The sequence below is a fragment of the Narcine bancroftii genome, chromosome 4 (genome assembly GCF_036971445.1).
Source record: "Narcine bancroftii isolate sNarBan1 chromosome 4, sNarBan1.hap1, whole genome shotgun sequence".
In the NCBI taxonomy this organism is placed as follows: Eukaryota; Metazoa; Chordata; class Chondrichthyes; order Torpediniformes; family Narcinidae; genus Narcine; species Narcine bancroftii.
Window position 1 is genome coordinate 69559261 of NC_091472.1, and position 18756 is coordinate 69578016.

General features: G+C 39.2%; 1 protein-coding gene and 1 long non-coding RNA gene across 3 annotated transcripts in view; one reads left to right on the forward strand and one right to left on the reverse strand.

Annotated features, from left to right (window-relative positions):
• Nucleotides 1-3808: 3808 nt before the first annotated feature.
• LOC138760656 (uncharacterized) lies at nt 3809-14548 on the reverse strand. Its single transcript, XR_011355787.1, has 2 exons — nt 13691-14548; nt 3809-8874 (listed from the first exon to the last, which is right to left on the reverse strand). It is a non-coding gene; the product is annotated as an uncharacterized lncRNA (long non-coding RNA).
• An 86-nt stretch (nt 14549-14634) lies between these two features.
• The window catches only part of LOC138760657 (poly(A) polymerase gamma-like), a 42728-nt gene continuing 38606 nt past the window's right edge, over nt 14635-18756 (forward strand). For both annotated transcript variants that reach the window (XM_069931512.1, XM_069931511.1), the window contains exons 1-2: nt 14635-14813; nt 15480-15542. In XM_069931512.1, coding sequence (XP_069787613.1) covers nt 14797-14813; nt 15480-15542 — 80 coding nt within the window. In that variant the 5' untranslated portion in view covers nt 14635-14796. The remainder of the gene's footprint in view (nt 14814-15479; nt 15543-18756) is intronic.

The window sequence follows — 18756 nt, forward strand, 5'->3', positions numbered from 1 at the left end:
AATGTCCATTAATCACTCTTTTTCTCTTCCCTTCATATATGTTCACTTTATGGCACCCTAATTATACTTAATTTGTGCATATGCGTTTTACATAACTGGGAAGCTGCAGAAAGTAAAATTTTCATTATATCTGTGCATTGTACCCATTTTAAAACCTTTCTCATTTATTCATATCAACTTGTCCAGATCCTGCTCCTGACTAATGGGCCTTCTCAACTTTCTAATACCTCAACCTTCCAATTCCCAATGTCTCCTGACTATGTCAAATGCAACATTTTCCAATAGGATGCAATACACTTCCAGTTTCACAACTGAAATTTCTAATTGTGAACCCATGACCATAAAAAACATTAGAATGCTGTTATAATGCCTCAATATTTCAATGAACTACCATTCATGGTGTACATTTGGAATACAATCAGCATTCCTCTGAAGCCTGTTGCAAGTTCTCAATCACACCGCACTTTGGCAACCGATATAAGAACATGTTGATTTAGGAGATGTGATGGTGCTTTGTACCATAGATTTTGGCCCTTCAAAGTTGGATGTTGATTTTATTTTAAATAATAGGTGATTATATCTGTAGGTTAATAACTTGGTTTGTAGTTATCCAACAGTCAATTATCCTAACTGCATATATGCATAAACCTTCTGTTTGGCATCAATTAACAAGAATGAGAGAGCTACAAGCACTGCCAGAGAAATTGAAATTAAATAGTTGGCACCTTATGCCATAATCAAAAAAAAAGCATGTTTTGTTACAATGAATGTGCAGGTTCTCAGTAGGTGCAAGCCTGGGTTAAATGGGTACAACAAATTAAACCAAACACTTGTTTGTTCTTGCTGTATATGGAGGAATGATTAATCAGAGTGTAATACACACAATAATCCCAGGCAGGCAAAATTGTTAAATTGTTTTAACAATTTTGGAGGGAAATTACACTGGACATTGCTATATTTCATGAACCCGCATTATTCTTACCATATGTACACAACATTTTCTCATAAAAACAAAACTTTACTTTTCATTATATTAGTCAACTGTTCTTCATTACTTGATTATATTCCTCCATTTGCTACTTTAATCCAAAAGAGCAAAAAAGATCCATATAAAAATAATAAGCAATGGAATTCAATCATACCACCAGTTCCAAAACAGAAGAACAAAAGCAGGAGTCATTTTTTTGAAATCCAACAAATTTTATTTTATTTTTCCTGAGCTGCAAACATGGAAATAATCCTGCAGCAGACAAGATTTCAAAGATAATCAGTGCATTTTGAATCACTCTTCTTGTTATATCTTAAGACCCATGCTGAAAGACTCAGCTGTCTCCAGGTGCTCTGAACCTCTCTCTGCAAAAGCATCAACATACTTTTTCTCAAAGTTGTCTTATCCACCATTTCACTTTATCCTTCAATCCATTTAATGTTTTAACATAACACACTTTTCATTCAATTAGTCAGAGTATGAAGTTTGCCTTCTTGAATTCTCACGTTTCTCCAGATGTTTCATACCCTTCATTTTCCTCTAACATCACTTCTCTCCCAAATCTTAGCTCTTGCTGTGCTTTCACTGTCCCTTCTGAACCTTTCCTCTTTGATCCCAAATGATAAATCCTCAGCAGAGGCCCCTGCTTTGCCACCCCACCCCCCCCCCCATCATCATTCAAGTGAATTCTGTGCCTATGATATCGTGGTTCTTTTCTACCTTTCTTCACTTCTGTGCCTATTGGCCAGGAGTTCTTACTCCATATTGTGGACACCTTCTCCCAACTTCAAAATTCTTGATTCATTTGCCTCTGGTCTTCTTTATCCGTTCAATGCAAATAACCACTAAAACATTATCCATGAAAACATTTCCACTATGTTTACTCATTCTAACATACCCCACTCTGAAATTGCAGCACCTACTCCAATATTGTTATTAAACCCCTTTCTCTGACTTCTTACTGGACTGAGTCCCATCATCAAACAATATCCTCCAACAAATGACTATTTCCTCTGGAGATTTTCCTCCTCAGCCCCTTGGTCTCCCAGCCATCGACTGCCCGCTTCCATTTTCTCCACAAGATCTACAAGTTGGAATGCCCTGGGAGACCAATTGCTTCAGCCATTTCTTGTCTTACACAAATGATTTCTTTATTATCGTGACTCCCCTTGCCTGGTTTCTTCACATTTATACTTGTTACATCTTTGCACATTTGAGTTTCGCTTTATGGACCCAACTGGCTCATCTTCACAATGGAAGCCTAATCCCTGGGTACCTCCATCCCAAACCAGGATGGCCTCAGTACTCTTTGCTTCAGTTTTGAACAGCTGCCCAACCACTCGCCCTTTAACGCCAATCTCCTTTGTCGAACTGAATTTGGCCTTGTATTGAATAACTTCCATAATTCTCCTTTGTTCCACCAGTTCAAAGATGCATTATTGAAGCATATGTGAATTTAATCCATGCACGATTCCTCGTGGGATATATGAATCCAACCTTTATCAGGCTAACTTTTCCCTCACCTTTTTTCTATTATATTAATGACAGCATTGATGCTTTTTCTTGCACTTGTAAAGAATTCAAAAGTTGCATCACTTTAGCTGACAAATTTCACCTCCTCTCCCTTTCATGTGATCCAACAGATTTTTTCTTTTCCTTTCTCAAATTTCCATTAAAGTGGATAGGTTAATAATACATTCCTATAAAGCTTGCCTTCCTTTTATTCTCCTTCCTGTAGACTCCATTCTATTCTTTGTTACATGATGATAATTTCACACCTGTTTCCATGATTTGCCATATTTTCTCAATCAAATTCATCTACACCAAAGTTAAAATTCTGCTCTAATTCCTGTACTTTTGATCTCTCCAATTCAGACTTATCTCCACATTCACTCACTCCAATTTGTATGGCATCTTCCTTTTCAACCAAATACCAGGGTGTGAGGAACTGCAGTGAGATGTGAGTGCAGACAGGAAAGGACTGGAGTGTGGTGAGGGTACTGACAGGGGAGTGAGGGATTTGAGTGAGATATGGGTACAGAAAAAAAATGGCAATGCTACCAGAGCTGCTGTTGGTTTTAACCCAAGAGAACGGAGACACAGTGCTGCTCTGATGGGCTCAGCTACCTGATCCCAATGCCACTGGCTCCATAAAACAGCCTGTTACTAGAATCAATGGTGTTTTTAAATTAAAATCTGGTCAAAAATGGTGGTGCCTATACTTGTAGTGTCCATGAACGGTTGCAAACTCTGGGGAACAGCAGTCCAGCACAGGGCACCAAAAACAGGGGGAACACCTCCATTGAGAAGGCAAAGCAGAGGAGAGGAGACAACCCTATAGGACTATGACCACAGCAGGGGACCAGTGAGGGGCTCAGCAGATGAGGCTGTGATCAGAGGTCCTGCAATGATCTGCAGTCTGCTGGAGAGGGTACTGAGGGCAAGAAGGGCTCCCAAAGGGCCTCAGCACTGAAGACTTCCTGATCGTGTCAGCGGTTTGGATCTGGAGCTTAAGGTTGCCTATGGATTGAACATGGATCTATGCAGCTAAAGAGGCTGCAGGAGTGCTGGAGGAGAATCCACAGACTCTCCGTTACTCTGAAGGGACTCTATTGCTTCTCCTTCTCTCTTATTGTAAGGGGTACCAGCGACACTAATGGTGGCTCTTTGCCTTACAGAAGGCAATTTTGTGTAATATTACATGACAGTAAAGAAATCATGAATTAATTAATAGTTTCTTGTCATACAAATATAAAGTACAGATCCAATGGAAGTCTTACTGCAACTTCTCAGGTACTGAAAGACAACACACAAGAGAACAAGAATTGAATTGTTTATTATCACATATACAAAGATATAATAAACAGCTTTGTTTCTTATGCAGCAGGTCACAGAATAATAACAAATAAACAGAGAATAGTGCAGGGATTACAATTATTTAAATAATGCCCTTCTTCCAATTCCATGTCTGCACTTGGTGCTCACAAAACGATTTCCCCACAGGTTCAACTGGTAAGCTTCAACAAAGTAAAATGGGACAAGATGATCACGGTCACATGGCCAAATGCCACCAGTCATTAAAGGTTAAATAATAAGAAGTTAGTCCATCAGGATTGATGATACTAAAATAGAAACTAATGTATCACCTTGTTTTTATCCAGATCTTTATAAATTTAATAGGCATAGTTTTGTCTGGGGAAGGTCGTGCCTCACGAGCCTAATTGAATTCTTTAAGGATGTAACAAAAGAAATTGATGATGGTAGGGAAGGAGATGTGGTCGATATGAATTTTAGTAAGATGTTTGACAAGGTCCCTTGTGAGATTCTTGTTCAGAAAGTCATGAGGCATGTGATCCATGGAACCTTCATTGTGTGGATTAAAAATGGGCTTGCCTGTAGAAAGCAGAGAGTAGTAGTGGATGAAAAGTATTCTGCTTGGAGGTTAGTGACTAGTGGAATTCCACAGGGATTCTGGGACCCCTTCTCTTTGTGGTTTTTATGTGACCTAGATGAAGAGGAGGAAGAATGGGTCAGTAAGTTTGCGAATGATACGAAAGTTGGAAGATTTGTGGATAGTGCTTACAAGAGGATGCAAAGTTGGGCAGGAAAGTGGCAGATGGAGTTCAATCCAGACAAGTGTGAGATGATGCATTTTTGAAGGTCAAACTTGAAGGCCTAGTACATGGTTAATGGCAGGATTCTTAACAATATGAAGGAACAGAGAGATCTTGGGGTCTAAATCCATGCATCTCTCAAAGTTGCTGTGCAGGCTTATAGGATCATTAAGAAGGCAAATGGGATGTTGGGCTTCATTAGATGGGTTAAGTTCAAGTGTCAAGAGGTCATGTTGCAACTCTACAAATCTCAGGTGAGGCCACACATAGAATATTGTGTTCAGTTCTGGTCACCTCATAGGAAGGATATGGAAGCTTTGGAGAGAAGATTTACCAGGATGATGCGTAGATTGGAGAACATGTCATGTAAAGCAAAGTTGACAGAGCTAGGGCTTTATTCTTTGGAGTGACAAAGCATGAAAGGTGACTTCATAAGATTATGAAGGGTTTAGACACGATGGGTAGCCAGCATCTTTTTCCTGGGGTGACCACAGCAAATACCAGAGGGCATTTGTTTAAGGTAAGTGGAGGGAAGTTTGGGGGAGATATCAGAGGATTTTTTTTTTTTTAAACTCCATGTGATGGGTGTCTGGAATGCATTGCAGGGGCAGTGGTGGAGAATGGTACAATAGGGACATTCAAAAGACTTGTATAGGCACATAGATGTAAGAAAAATAATGGTTTATGGGTGGGAGGTAGAGAAAAATTAAATTGTTCTGGGATAGGTTTACATAGGTCAGCACAACATCATTGGCTGAAGGGTCTATGCTGCGATGTTCTATGTTCACTTCTGAAATCTGTGGTGGTGATTACATTTGCAGATTGTTGATATTTTCCAAATTTTTTGGCAACTTTTCCCATCACTGACTTTAAGTATATTTGTTCTGCATATGTATTGTTTGTCTTCATGTGTGTTATGTCTATATGTGTGTTTGCATGAAAACAGTGTTTTGCCAGATTGTACTTGTCCAACGAGACGATAAATGAACTTGAACTTGAAAAGTGCAAAGAGAACATAGAATCCCAATAGATCACCTCTCTGGTGCCTCAAATATCCATACCTATCAACTGTGGCAGAGTCAATGGATTCCATTCAACCCTTCTTAGCCACTTCAAATCTACAGAAATGGAACCAAATCATCCTTGACTTCAAAGGAATGAAATTAAGCTATTCAATCCGATGAGTTCATACTGGCACCATCAACTTGGCCCTCACTCACATATGCTCCATTAACAGCACATCTGCCCTGGCCCCCTCCACCCCACAAACAAGGTTAGGACTCCCCTTGTCCTCACCAACCACCTAACCAGCTTCCATGTCCAACCTATCCTCCTCCACCATTTCCACTACCTACTACGTGATCCCACAACTAGACACACAAATTTCCCTCTCCTCCATCTACAGGGATTGCTCCCTCTGTGACATCCTTCCTCAGTTAAGGATATCAGAATTGTACGCATTACTCTAGATGCAGCGTCACCAGTACCTGTACACTTACAGCATTACTTCCCTGCTCCGAAATTCAACCTCTCTTGCAATGAAGGCCAACATTCCATTTGCCTTCATGATAGTCTGCTGCACCTGCAATCCAACCTTTTGTGATTCATGCACAAGCACACCCAAGTGTGATGCAATCACTTGCCATTCAAATAATTAGCTGATCTTCCATTTTTCCTCCCAAAATAGATAACCTCACATTTACCAACATTATACTCCATCTGCCAGATCCTTGCCCACTCACTTAATCTATCTATATCTCTCTGCAGACAATCTGTATACTCTGAATAATTTGCTTTTCCACTCAATTTAGTGTCATCAGCAAACTTAAAATATACTACATTCTTTCCCCTCTTCTAGATTATGAATAGTTGTGGGCCCAGAACTGACCCCTGTGACATTGATTACCAACCTGAAAAACACCATTGTATCCCAACTCTTTTGTCTCTATTGGTTAGCCAATCCTCATTCCATGCCAATACATCACCCCCAACTCTATACATCCTCATCTTATGCTTACATCTTTTACGTGGCACTTTATCAAATGTCTTCTGGAAATCCAATTAAACAATGTCCATCTTCTCCCTTCTATCCACAGTGCTCGTTATATCCTCAAAGAACTCCAATAAGGATCCTTGATCTTTTACATCATTTTCTTAACCTGCCAACAATTAATTATATAATACACAAAAGTGCTTGGGAAACTCAGCAGATCATGCAGCATTTAAAGGAAGTAAAAGGTAACAAATGTTTCTGGCCCAACCCCCTCATTTAGGTATGAGCAAAGAGCAGCAGGTGCCTGAATAAAAAGGCAGGGGGAGAAGAGAGGAGAGAGGAAGGAGCAGGGGGAAAGAGTTCAGACTAACAGGCAAGTAGTCATTGGTGGATATAGGTAGGAAGGCAGAAGAGTAAAGAGCTGTGATACGGAGAGCTGAGAGGGAGAACTGAGAGTGAAGGGAAGGAAGCGGAGAGCTGTAGAACAGGAGACAAAGGGATAGGAAAAGAGAGAGAGAGACACGGGAAATGGTTTAATGGAAATGGGAGAAGTCAATGTTAATTCTGTCTGGTTACAGAGTGCCCAGATTAAATATTAGGTGTTGTTCCTCCAATTTGCAGGCTGCCTTAGTTTGGCAATTCATGAGTCCATGGATAGACATGTCAGAGTGGGAATGGTGTGTGGAATTAAAATGGTTGCTGGGAGCATCCTTGTTATTGCAGTGGACATAATAAAGGTGTTCAATCAAACCATCTCCCCATTTGTCTCCAGTCTCTCTGATCTCATCACATTAGATGCAGTAATTACCCCTGCAGATTCACACATTGCTTCACTTGGAAGGACTGTTTGGGGCCCTGAGTGGTAGTGAGGGAGGAGGTGTTGGCACAAGTGTAGCATTTCTTTCAATCACAGGGGTAGATACCAAGGGGACGATTAGTGGGAACTGATAGGTGGACCAGTAAGACCCAGGCAGAGCAGCCCCTGTGGAAATTAGAGAGGGGAAAAATTTGGCAAAGATTGAGGAGGATAATATCATGATGTGGAGGCTGGTGAGGATGAGGACAAGGGGAAATCCTGTCCTTGTTAAGTGTCAGGGTAGAGGGGGCCAGGGCAGATGTGTGAGAAATGGAGGAGATGCAGGCAAGGGTTCAGTTGATGGAGTCAAGGGGAAGATACAATTTTATTGGGGGGGGGAGGGGGCACCTCAAATGTTCTGGAATGGACGACCTCATCCTGGAAGTAGAGGCAACACAGGCAGAGGAATTGAGAAAAAGGAAGAGAATCCTTACAGGGGATGGGGTGTGAAGAAATGTAATTGAGGTTAAGTGTGGAAGCTCATAAGTTTGTAGAAAATATCTGTAAAGAGTTTGTCTCCCAAGATGGAGACAGAGAGATCAAGAAAGGGGAGAGCGTTACCAAATTTGGCAAAAAGGCACTGAGGAGTGTGATAGAACAGAGGGATCTGGGAATATAGATACATAGTTCCCAGATAGATTCATAGATTCTATAGATGGGGTTGTAAAGAGATCTTTTGGCATATTGACCCTCATAAATCAAAGTGTTAGGTATAGGAGTTGGGATGCTATGGTAAAGTTGTCCAAGACGTCAGTGACGCCAAGTTTGGAGCATTGTGTGCAGTTTTGGTCACCTAACTAACGGCAAGATATCAATAAGACAGAAAGAGTGCAGAGGTTATTAAGGATGTTGCCTGGACTTCAGGAACTGAGTTGCAGAGAAAGGTTAATCAGATTAGGGCATTTTTCCCTGATGCGTAAAATATTGAGGGGAGGTATTTTAAATTATAAGGGATATGTAGGTAAGCTTTTTCTAGTGAGGCTAGGTGAGATACAAACGAGAGGACATGAAGGGTGAAAGGAGAAATGTTTAGGGAGAACTTCTTCACACAGAGTGTTAGGATTGTGGAATGAACTGCCAGCTGAAGTGGTGAATGCAGGTTCAATTTTAACACAAGAATTTGGACAGGTACATGGATGGGAGGGGTATGGACTGGGTTTAGGTCAGTGGGACTAGGCAGTAAAATGTACTTGTCAATGTTTCGGAGGAAGACTTGAGGTGCCTTGCCTATGTAGGCTTGTCACAATGATTACTCCACATAGCCAACAAAAAGGCATTGCCTGCTTTTTGTTTGTACCTTGACAAAGAGCTCAGTCCCAAAATGTTGGTTACTTCGTGCTTCCTATGGATGATGTATGACTTGCTGAGTTTCTCCAGCACTTCTGTAAAGATTGCACTATAATCACAGCATCAGCAAACTTTCCTGTTTAATTAAATGAACTATGCATTAGATATCTGTTCTTACACCACTTTTAAAATTATGGCTCTAAATTGGTTATTTTCTTTCATCCTACCAATATGTAATGTGTAAGTTGACATTCTTTACCTAATCTTTCCACTTATATGTCTGTATCTTCTTGAAAATGATTACCATTCTCTTAAAAGTTAAATATATCTCCAAATTTTACACCATCTTTGAATTCTGAAATTTCCCTATAGACAAAAATCATTAACATATATATTACAAAAAGTAGTGGTCCTGGTAACTGATCGGGAACTCTTTCCAGCCTGAAAGACCACCATTCCGGACATGGAGCAAAAAATATGCTGGTAAGATTAAATATTTAAAAAATATTGTAAACAGTCAGGAAGTCATGCAGCATCCATGGAGAAAGAAACAGTCGACTTTTCATTTAATGACTTCAATCAGAATCTGAAAAGTGAGAAAATAAGCATATTTTATGATGCAAAGATAATTAAAGGTGGAGAGTATAGAGGTCAATCAATCAGTGATAGGCTGCAGATCAAAGTGAAGGGAACAATGGTTTCAAACTGGCAGTTTTATATGAATGAACAAAAAAAATGTAAGATAGAGCTTCTTCTCTAGAGAAAAAAAGGGGGCTACTTGACATTGTTAAATTTAATTTGCAACTAGATGGAAAATTAGATGTTCCTCAATTCTACATTGGGCATCATTGGAGCATGGTTGAAGGTCAAAGTTAGAAAGTTTGCAGGGAGAATTAAAGTGACAGGTATCTGGTTCTGCAAATCAGTTACCCAAACTGCCTTTGATTTCTTCAATGTTTGAAGCGAAAGTGGCTAATATATGTCTGATGATAGATTCCAACTGAAGATGCTGAAAATAATGTATTGAATTGGCTAGCTGGTGGGGGGAGAATGAGGACAAGAGAAAACCAGTTTTGTTCTGGCTAGGAGAAAGGGATGAAATACAAGAAAAAGAGAAAACAAGGCTGAGAATCCTGTCAACTGTAATAGAGGTGAAGTTATGATTAAGGAAAAGGGAAGAATGAATTCAGCCAAGCTAAGGAGAATGGTAGTGGAAAAGATCTAGTTTGGGCTCTTCTTAAGGAAGAATGAAAAATTTTCATCCCATCTGGCTATGGTGTGTAGGCATACAGAAATTAAATGTCTACTGTGAAGAAAAATTGATTGTGATGAGGCAACCGTCTCAGCAGCAAATGGAATTGAGAAGGGAATGGTCAAAGGGAGAATAGGGTGGAGTCTTACGTTTTGTGGGATATAATAAGATGAAATCAAGAGAGTTCTGTTTAAGGGAAAAATGGTGGAAGAGTACTAAAATTGAATTGTACAATGCTTAATGAGGTTTGAATTTTGTTTTAAGATGGTGGTTTATGTGACTAATATGATGATAGATTTAGGGAAGGTTTATCTCTATAGAGAAAGTTTTTTTCATTTTTTTTCATGCTACAATTTTTTTTTAAGAATTGATTATTGTTTAAGAATTTTTGATTGATAATGTTACTAAGTTTACTAATTTTTTATATTAAGTTTGAGTTAAATATATGTTTCATCTTAACTCCGTTTGTTAAATATATGCATTTAAGTTTGATTTAAATATGTTTTTTAAGTCTGATATCTTAGTATTAATTACTTTTCTTTTTGTTAGTATTTTAATCGATTATGTTTTTTTTTGTAAGTGGGTTTTTTTTCTCACATATATTATTAAGTTTATTAATTCTTCAACTCTTTATTTTGGGGGGAAAGGGGGGGTTGGACTAATTTGAGTTGGGTTATTAATGTGTAATAATTATTGGGGAGGGTATAGTTTATTTAGATTACTGTTATTGTATTGTAATTTTATTATTTTATTCTTAATTTTTTTTTTAAATGTAATCCTATATGTTATTCATGTTATAAAATCTTAAATAAAGTTTAAAAAAAAGTTCTGTTTGTGAATCTTGAAGAGGATGGAGAGGCAGACTATGGGAGCTAGGGGTCTTGAAGTAAAGCCGAAGGATGGAATATCTCTTGAGGATATGAAAGCAGTGACCGAGAGGTAATGGCCTGATGTTCAGCAGTGGGCTCATGATCCAGTTCAATGTCTGAAAGCTGACATTGAGATAGAATGTGAGATAGAATGAAATTATTCAAACAAAACAGCACTGCCCTTACCAGTGGGTTTGATGAAGTACTGCAACTTCATAGAAGTGATAGGTTACAGCAAAGAAGGGTTGTGAAAATTTTTTCATAACCATAGATGCAATGGCAGTTAGCATTGAATCGATGGAGAGAATAAAAAGCTGGGAGCAGCAGTCCAGTTACAATTTGCCATTACAGAGACAGGAAAAAGGGAGATGAGTTCAAACCATGGAAATGGGCACAAAGCAGCCGCAGAATACCTCAATGTCTGCATGGTTATTATTTTCCCCTTTGTATTGGCTAATTGCATAAAAACATCTTTTATAAATTTTCCATCATATATATTCAGTGGATATATATTCAATGTCCAACATTCCAAATAAATTTGACAATTTATCATCACATATCTTCCCAATTTATCAATAGATATATCCAATATTTTAATTAGTAAACTTTTATTTATTAATATTGCTACCCCTCTGGCTTTAGAGTTAAATAAAGACCATTTCTACCCAATCCCTCTTCAATTTCCCATGTTCTATTTTTGTTAAATGATTTTCTTGTAAAAAAAAAAGCTACATCCACTTATGTTTTTCTTATATAACTTAATAACCTTTTTCTCTTTGTCAGATTCTGAATTCTGTTAATATTAATACTAATAAAATTCAAATTTCCTGCCATTAAACTCCAGTATTAGACTGTATGTCCATCCAGGGGAAAATAATCATGGGAGATTTTAATTTTACTTTTGATTCCAAGTTGGATAGATCAGGTGGAATTATGGTTAAAAACAAGGTAATTAAAACTGTGATGAATTTTATGAATGAAATGAAACTTATTGATAGTTGGAGGAAGATGCAGCTTGGTATTCATTTAGACACAGACATATTCACGTATAGATATGTTTTTAATCTCTTCTCAGGGGTTCAAAAGATTGAATACCAAGCAAGACTATTATCTGACCATTCACTTTTAGTTATGTCAATTTTATTGGAAGAAGAGCAGAATATGGATTATAGATGGAGGTTTAACACTGCATTGTTAACAAGGCAAGAATTTTGTGAATTTATAAGACAGCAGATAAAAAAATTTTGTAGACATTATGAACACTCTGTAACCAATAAATTTGTGGTTTGGGACTCTATGGAGGCTTATTTAAGAGGGCAAATAATAAGTTATACAGCCATGATTTTTGAAAAAAAACCAAATATATGTCTGAAGTTAACCACTTGGAAAAATAAATAACAAAGTTGGAAAAAGAATTACAGAATCAAGTGAATGATGAGAAACAAAGAATATTGGAAATTTAAAAAATTGAAATTTAATGAAATACAAATGTATAAAGTGGAGAGAGATAAGGTGAACTCAACAAAAATATTATGAGTTGGGAGATAGAGCTCAGAAAGTTTTAGCATGGCAATTGAAGACACAGCAATTATCGAGAACAATAATAACCATCAATCGGAATCTTTGAAGGATGGAGATAAAATAGATGAATATTTATCATAAATTATATCACCAGAATTAAATATTGAGGAAAAGATTGAATTAACAAACTCTTTGACTGATACAGAAATATATGACATATTGATATCTTTACCAAATAATAAGGCTCCAGGAGAGGATGGTTTCTCTCTGGAGTTTTACAAAGAATTCAGAGTTATTGATCCCTATATTTATGGGATTGTTAGATCAAATGAATGACTCTTGTGATTTAATGGAGTCAGATAAAACAGCATTAATAACAGTCATTCCAAAAAAAAGGAAGGATCCTTTGCTTCCATCTTCATATAGACCAATATAATTATTGAATACAGATTATAAATGTTTGTCTAAATTATTAGCTAATAGATTAGCTAAATGTTTACCTAAATTGATAAATATGGACCTAACAAGTTTCATCATGAATAGAAGATCAGACAATAATATTGTTAAGTTTTTAAGTTTATTAAAGGTAGCTCAAAAAAGAAAAATGCCAACGTCTGCATGGTTAATAGATTAGTTAGCACAACTCTATTAGTGTCAGTAACCCAGGTTCAAATCCAGCGCAGTCAGTAAGGAGTTTGTACATTCTACCATGTCTGCGTAGATTTCCTCCGGGTGCTCCTGTTTCCTCCCACGTTCCAAAAGCGCATGGGGTTAGTAAGTTAATTGGTCACATGGGTGTATTTGGGCAGCATGGGTCAGTCAGGCCTGTTACTGTGCTGTATCTCCAAATTTTAATTTTTTTTAAATTAAAATCACATTGGATTCTGAGTTGACTAATATGGAGCTGGGGGGGGGGGAGGGGATTTGTGAAGCTGTAGTCTCTGCAGGAAATTAACAGTATAATTAAAATACACAAGGATAGGAAAGAGAGAGAAATCAAGTCAGGGAAAGTCAAGGGGGAAAATTCCAGATGTGTATTATTAGTTCAAGAGCTGTTGAAGTTTGTGATCTTTTATGTCTGAAACAGAGGTAAACAGATTTGTATCAAACAACTGCAATAAAGCACAAGATATAACTTCAGACCTGGAATAGAGTCTCTGCGTTTGCAGATTAAACACACATTAAAAAAATATTGACATTGTGTTTTTATCCTCAAGATGTGACAAGTGTAGTGAATTAACTCTTCTTCTGCCAACCAGAAGTGTGTGCATACGCCTTTTATCTATTACTATTTTGTGTTACTTAGTTACCTTGCCGTCCCTGGTCCTGTCGCCCTTTCCAACTTCAGTGAGGCTTCAAACATGATGTATCCATGGCTTTTGAAAGTCCAATCTATCACACTATGTTTTGCTCATCAAGTCTCCAGCGAAATCATTCGTTTTTTTTTAGCAAATCCACCCTGGCTCTTGCTAATCAATCAACACCGATCGAGGCAACTGTGAATTTTGTCCCTAGCAGGGTACACAGGTACCCTACTTTGCACAACTCCGCCTAATCCGGATTTGTTAACAGCGCTTGGCCTATGTCAAAGCATTTACCCACACGTAAATCCTTGTTTTTTTTAAAAAAACAGGTTAAAAGTTGCTCCGAAGTCATGCGGGCGCAAACCATTGCCCTTCCCAACGAGACATGGTGGAGCAGTCGGTGCTCTTCCAGCAACACTGTTCACTGGCAGCGCTGACCTGGGAAGGGCATCCGGCAAGTTCAGGGCACGGGGTGACGAATGTGGCTCCACCTGGTCTCAGACGGTCCAGGTGGACACTGCTAGCTCCCCTCTATCTGTCAGCACAATTCTCCAGAGAGGTTCCTGCTCAGCAATCTCAGCACTGAGGAGCCACATCACTGGCCCCAGACTGCCCAACACGGGCAGGTGCTCCACGCCGACCTGGAAGGCAACGTTTCCTGATTTCGGGAGAATAACAGCTGGTGCTCAATGTCCACGCAACATTAAGGTCGGCAAAAGTTGGCGCCGAAACTCCGGCGGAGACATAGATATATCATCATATTATCGTTCTGGTTCTCAGGAACTACTCCCGAATGGGGAGAAAACAAAGCCCACACAGAGGGGGAATGAATTCGTCCACCTGCGCGTCCACCCCTCCAATTCCACGCCCAGTCGCTCAAAACGGGCGGGCACGCGCCCGGGGCGGGGCGACGCGACGGTTGGCGAGGAACGCGCACGGCGCGACGCATGCCGGGGCGGAGTGGGGCAGCTGGCCGCCATGTTGGCGGTGGCTTCATATTTATGAGATTTCGGAGGCAGCCTCCGAGTAGTGACTGAGGCGGCGTCCAGGAAAGGAAGCAGAAGCAAGCCGGGGGGTCACGGAGGAGTGAGGCGGTCGTCGGGCGTGAGGCGATGAAAGAAATGTCAGCGTAAGTGATCGGTGTGGGGTGGCGCGAGGGTTTCCGGCTGGTGGGAAGCTGCTTGAGCTTTTGGCCGAGGTGACCAGAGAGGCCTTGGCCGGCCTGTGTTCCTGATTCCAACGTGGGCACGGCTCCGAAACGAGACGGGCTTGTGTGGTATCCACCTCTTCTAAATCAAGATAGGCCTCTACCGGGCTTTTGCCGACAGGCTTTGACCTCCCACCCCCAACGCTTTCCCCTCCTCTCCCAACCTTTGATGTTCGCATGACTACGAAGTCCACTTGTTTTCTCTGGAACATCCATGACTTCAGCATTTTAGCTTATTTACGTTAATGTGTCGTACCATGTTTTTAAAATGTGACCAGCTGTCGAAAGAATATATTGAAAACGATTTTTGTGCAACCTTCAAAACATTTACTATCCCTATTAGTAGTTATGTTGATTTATTTACTGGGAGTTTTCTAACTTTTTGATTGTACTTGGTGTCGTCAAACTATACAAAATCTGATTTGTAAATCGACAGTGTGGAGAAAAATCTTTGAACGAAGATGAACCACCCTGTTTTTGTATCTTAATTTTAAGTGGTTGCATTTTGTGTGCCTGTTATGTTTGCATAGCAAATCATATCTGTTATTTCACATCTCTTTTTGATCCAAATACTTTGTATAACTGCAGACTTTTGATGTCCAATGGCGGAGTTCTGTCTCCTGAATCTTTGACTGCACTGCTAAACTCAGGGTTAGTATACTTTATTTCCAGGAAGCATTGGCAATAGTTTAAGGGATGGAGAATATTTTTTTAAATAACTTCTCTAAAATGTTTCTGACAAGAAACTTTACGCTGCTTCCATTCCAAAAACTTAACATGCAGCATGTAGAGAAAAATTGTCAAATTCATCTTCATTTTGGACAGTGGCATTTTCTTGGTTGATGAAGTGAACAAATGTTAAAGGTTTACTTCTGCACTCACTGCATGTGTTGTGCACATGTAGTGAAATTGTGTATTTCAATTTCTTTCCGTTTTAATTGTAATAACTTAAAAGTATTTGAAGAGAGAGTTTCTGTGGAGTATATGTTTACATGAGTACAAGTTTTACCTTTCTGTATCCAGGGCCGACAGATTTGTTCTTAAATGGTTTGATCAGCAACAAATGTAATATAATTGTAGTCAGCTCTCTGAAACTGGGAAGGAGTTATCTGTCACAGCAACATAATCATGTGGCTTAAGTTTATCCTTATAATTTTTTGATATTTTTTAAAAATCTATCTTCTTTAAGACCCAAAGAAAATTTCGAACATAACATTTTGACTGCAGACTACATTGGTGATGTAGTCAAAAATGAGTGTTGCTTCTCAATCCTTTATTGTTGATATAAATGCAACCTGCTACAGTATTGCAACTTAACATGCACTACCCTCACAGTTTAACATGCGTACAATTGATGCAGTACCAAATACTGTTTTTGAACAGGTCCATGAAATTATTTGCGGGATGCAAAAGGTAGCTGTTAGTTTCAGAATCAGAATTTATTTGTGATAGTACAGATCTATTACCAATGTACATAGTGTATATAGTTACTGTATCTAGACTGTGCTTACAGCGATTGGCTGAGAGCTAAGCCACGCCTATTGTCTGGGCCTTAAAGGGTTGTGTCCCTAGCCAGGTCAGATCATTCCGGACTGGTCGGCCACCTGTGAAGAGCTCCTGTTCTTTTGCTAATAAAAGCCTTGGTTTGGATCAACAAGTCTTTGATTCTTTCGACGAGCTCTACATTATTGTCATGAAGTTTGGTGTTTTGTGGCACCATCATAGTGCAAACATTCATATTTTAACTGTCTTGCATTACTATAAATAAAATATATAAAAATATTAGTGCCCGAAAAGTAATGCAGTGTCTTTGGTTCATTGATTATTCAGGAATCTGACAGCAGGGAAGAAGCTGACCTTGTGCCATTGAGTGCTTGTCTTTAGGTACCTTTTTCCCCAATGGTAGCAGTGAAGAGGATGTGGCCTGGGTGGTGGGGGTCTAAGGATGGAGGCTGCTTTTATTAGACACTGCCTCGTGTAGATCTCAACAGAGTGAGGTCTGGTGTCTGTGATGTCACAGGCCAAGTTAACAACACTCTGGAGTTTATTCTTGTCCTGAGAGTTGATGCAACCAGCCAGAATGTTCTCCACGGTACACCTGTAGAAGTTTTTGATTACATACCGTATCTCCTTAGACCCCTCACAGCGCATAGCTGTTGACGAGCCTGCTTAGTGATGGCATCAACACGGAGGCTGCAGGACAGATCCTCTGTGATATTGACATTTAGGATTTGAAGCTCTTGACCCTCTCCACGATTGAACCCTCGATGAGGACTGGGTCGTGTTCCCCTGACACAATAATCTTGGTTTTGGTGACGTTGAGTGCAAGGTTGTTGTCATTCAACGAGTTGATCGATCTCCCTCATTGTTGTTTGTGATTCTGCTGGCAACTGGTCTCATTGGCAAACTTATTAGATAGGATTGAAATTGTGTCTGGTTTGTATAAGTATTTAATATTAAGCATAGTTTTTTTTCTTGCTTGACTTCCAATGTATATAAGCATAGGCTGGACTGATGAAGTGAAATTTGTTTACAATTCCCAGAGCTAACTAATAGGGGGAGAAAAATGAAAGATAGATACATAGTGATGAAGGAGAGAGAGAGAAAAATGTTAGTACACTAATTAATTACATATGGCAAGCTGCAACATACTACAAGATTTTACTTGCAGTAATATACATTGAAGTTGTAAGTTGCTGGACTAGCAACCAGGATCTCATTCTTTGATTCCAATTAAGTAATTTTGAATTCCACCATGGCAGCTAGATATATTTAAACATGGACAGCATAAAATTGAGTCTCATTGGTAACCATGAAGCTACTAGATAGTTATTTTTTATAAGTAAAACACTTGGTTTATTCATATCTTTGGGGAAGAAAATCTTTCATCTTTGCCATTCTAGCTGAAATTTAGGCCCACCAATAGTTGATACATTAAAAAGAAAAAAAAATCCAAATTTAACTAGTTCTTAAGCTTCCACAGTGCTTGTAACTTGTGCCCCATGGTTTTCATTACTATATAGGTCGATTCGTGTATAGGTTGAGTCCCAGATTTTCCATCTAAAATGTAGATTTTGAGCTATACCCTTTGAATAGAATTCCCCCCCCCCCAAATGGAGTGATGCTGTCACAATATTTTAATACCAAATTACCCTGTAAGAGTTTTAATTTTTATCATATTTTAAAATAAGCCACTATCAGTGCTTGTACAGAGCCAACGGCAGTCGGACTAGGGAAATGGACCTCACAGAGGAATGCTGAGACTTCGTTGGAGATGCGCAGGTTTGCCCAGCTAAACAGGCAATCGCCCTCAATGCACATTATTCTTTTTGCTGCCCCACCATTTGCGTGGAGGTGAGCTGGGTTGTCAGTATAAGGAAGATGGTAGAGGGCACCAAGGGCCAATCTGGATCGGAGCTAGTGAGATGGGAATAGGATACGGAAGGGAAAGTTGGCAATGGTGTTGAGACTTCGGATTTTAGACCTGACGTGCAAGATTACCTGATTTTTGAGGTGACATCTTTAAAGTTTCGCCCTATACATTGGCATGTACCGTAATTACCATTTGGGCATCGTATGCATCGGAATCCTTTATTTGATTAGACTTGGAGCAGGTTGGCTTGCCACATTTCAAATCTTTTGGATTTGGTTGATTTGCATTGTCACCCAAGTATGGTGCATGTTATAGATGTTACGAGATCAGATCAAAGTGCTGATTATGATGATAACGATGCTATCTCTTTCCTTAACTGGTTTATCAGGGATAAAAGCAAGAGGATGGATTGGAGTCCTTTGAAATGTTATTCATGAAAATCCATTCACTTTTTTCTGGGTACCCCAGTAGCCAGGATCAGTGGGGTTGTTG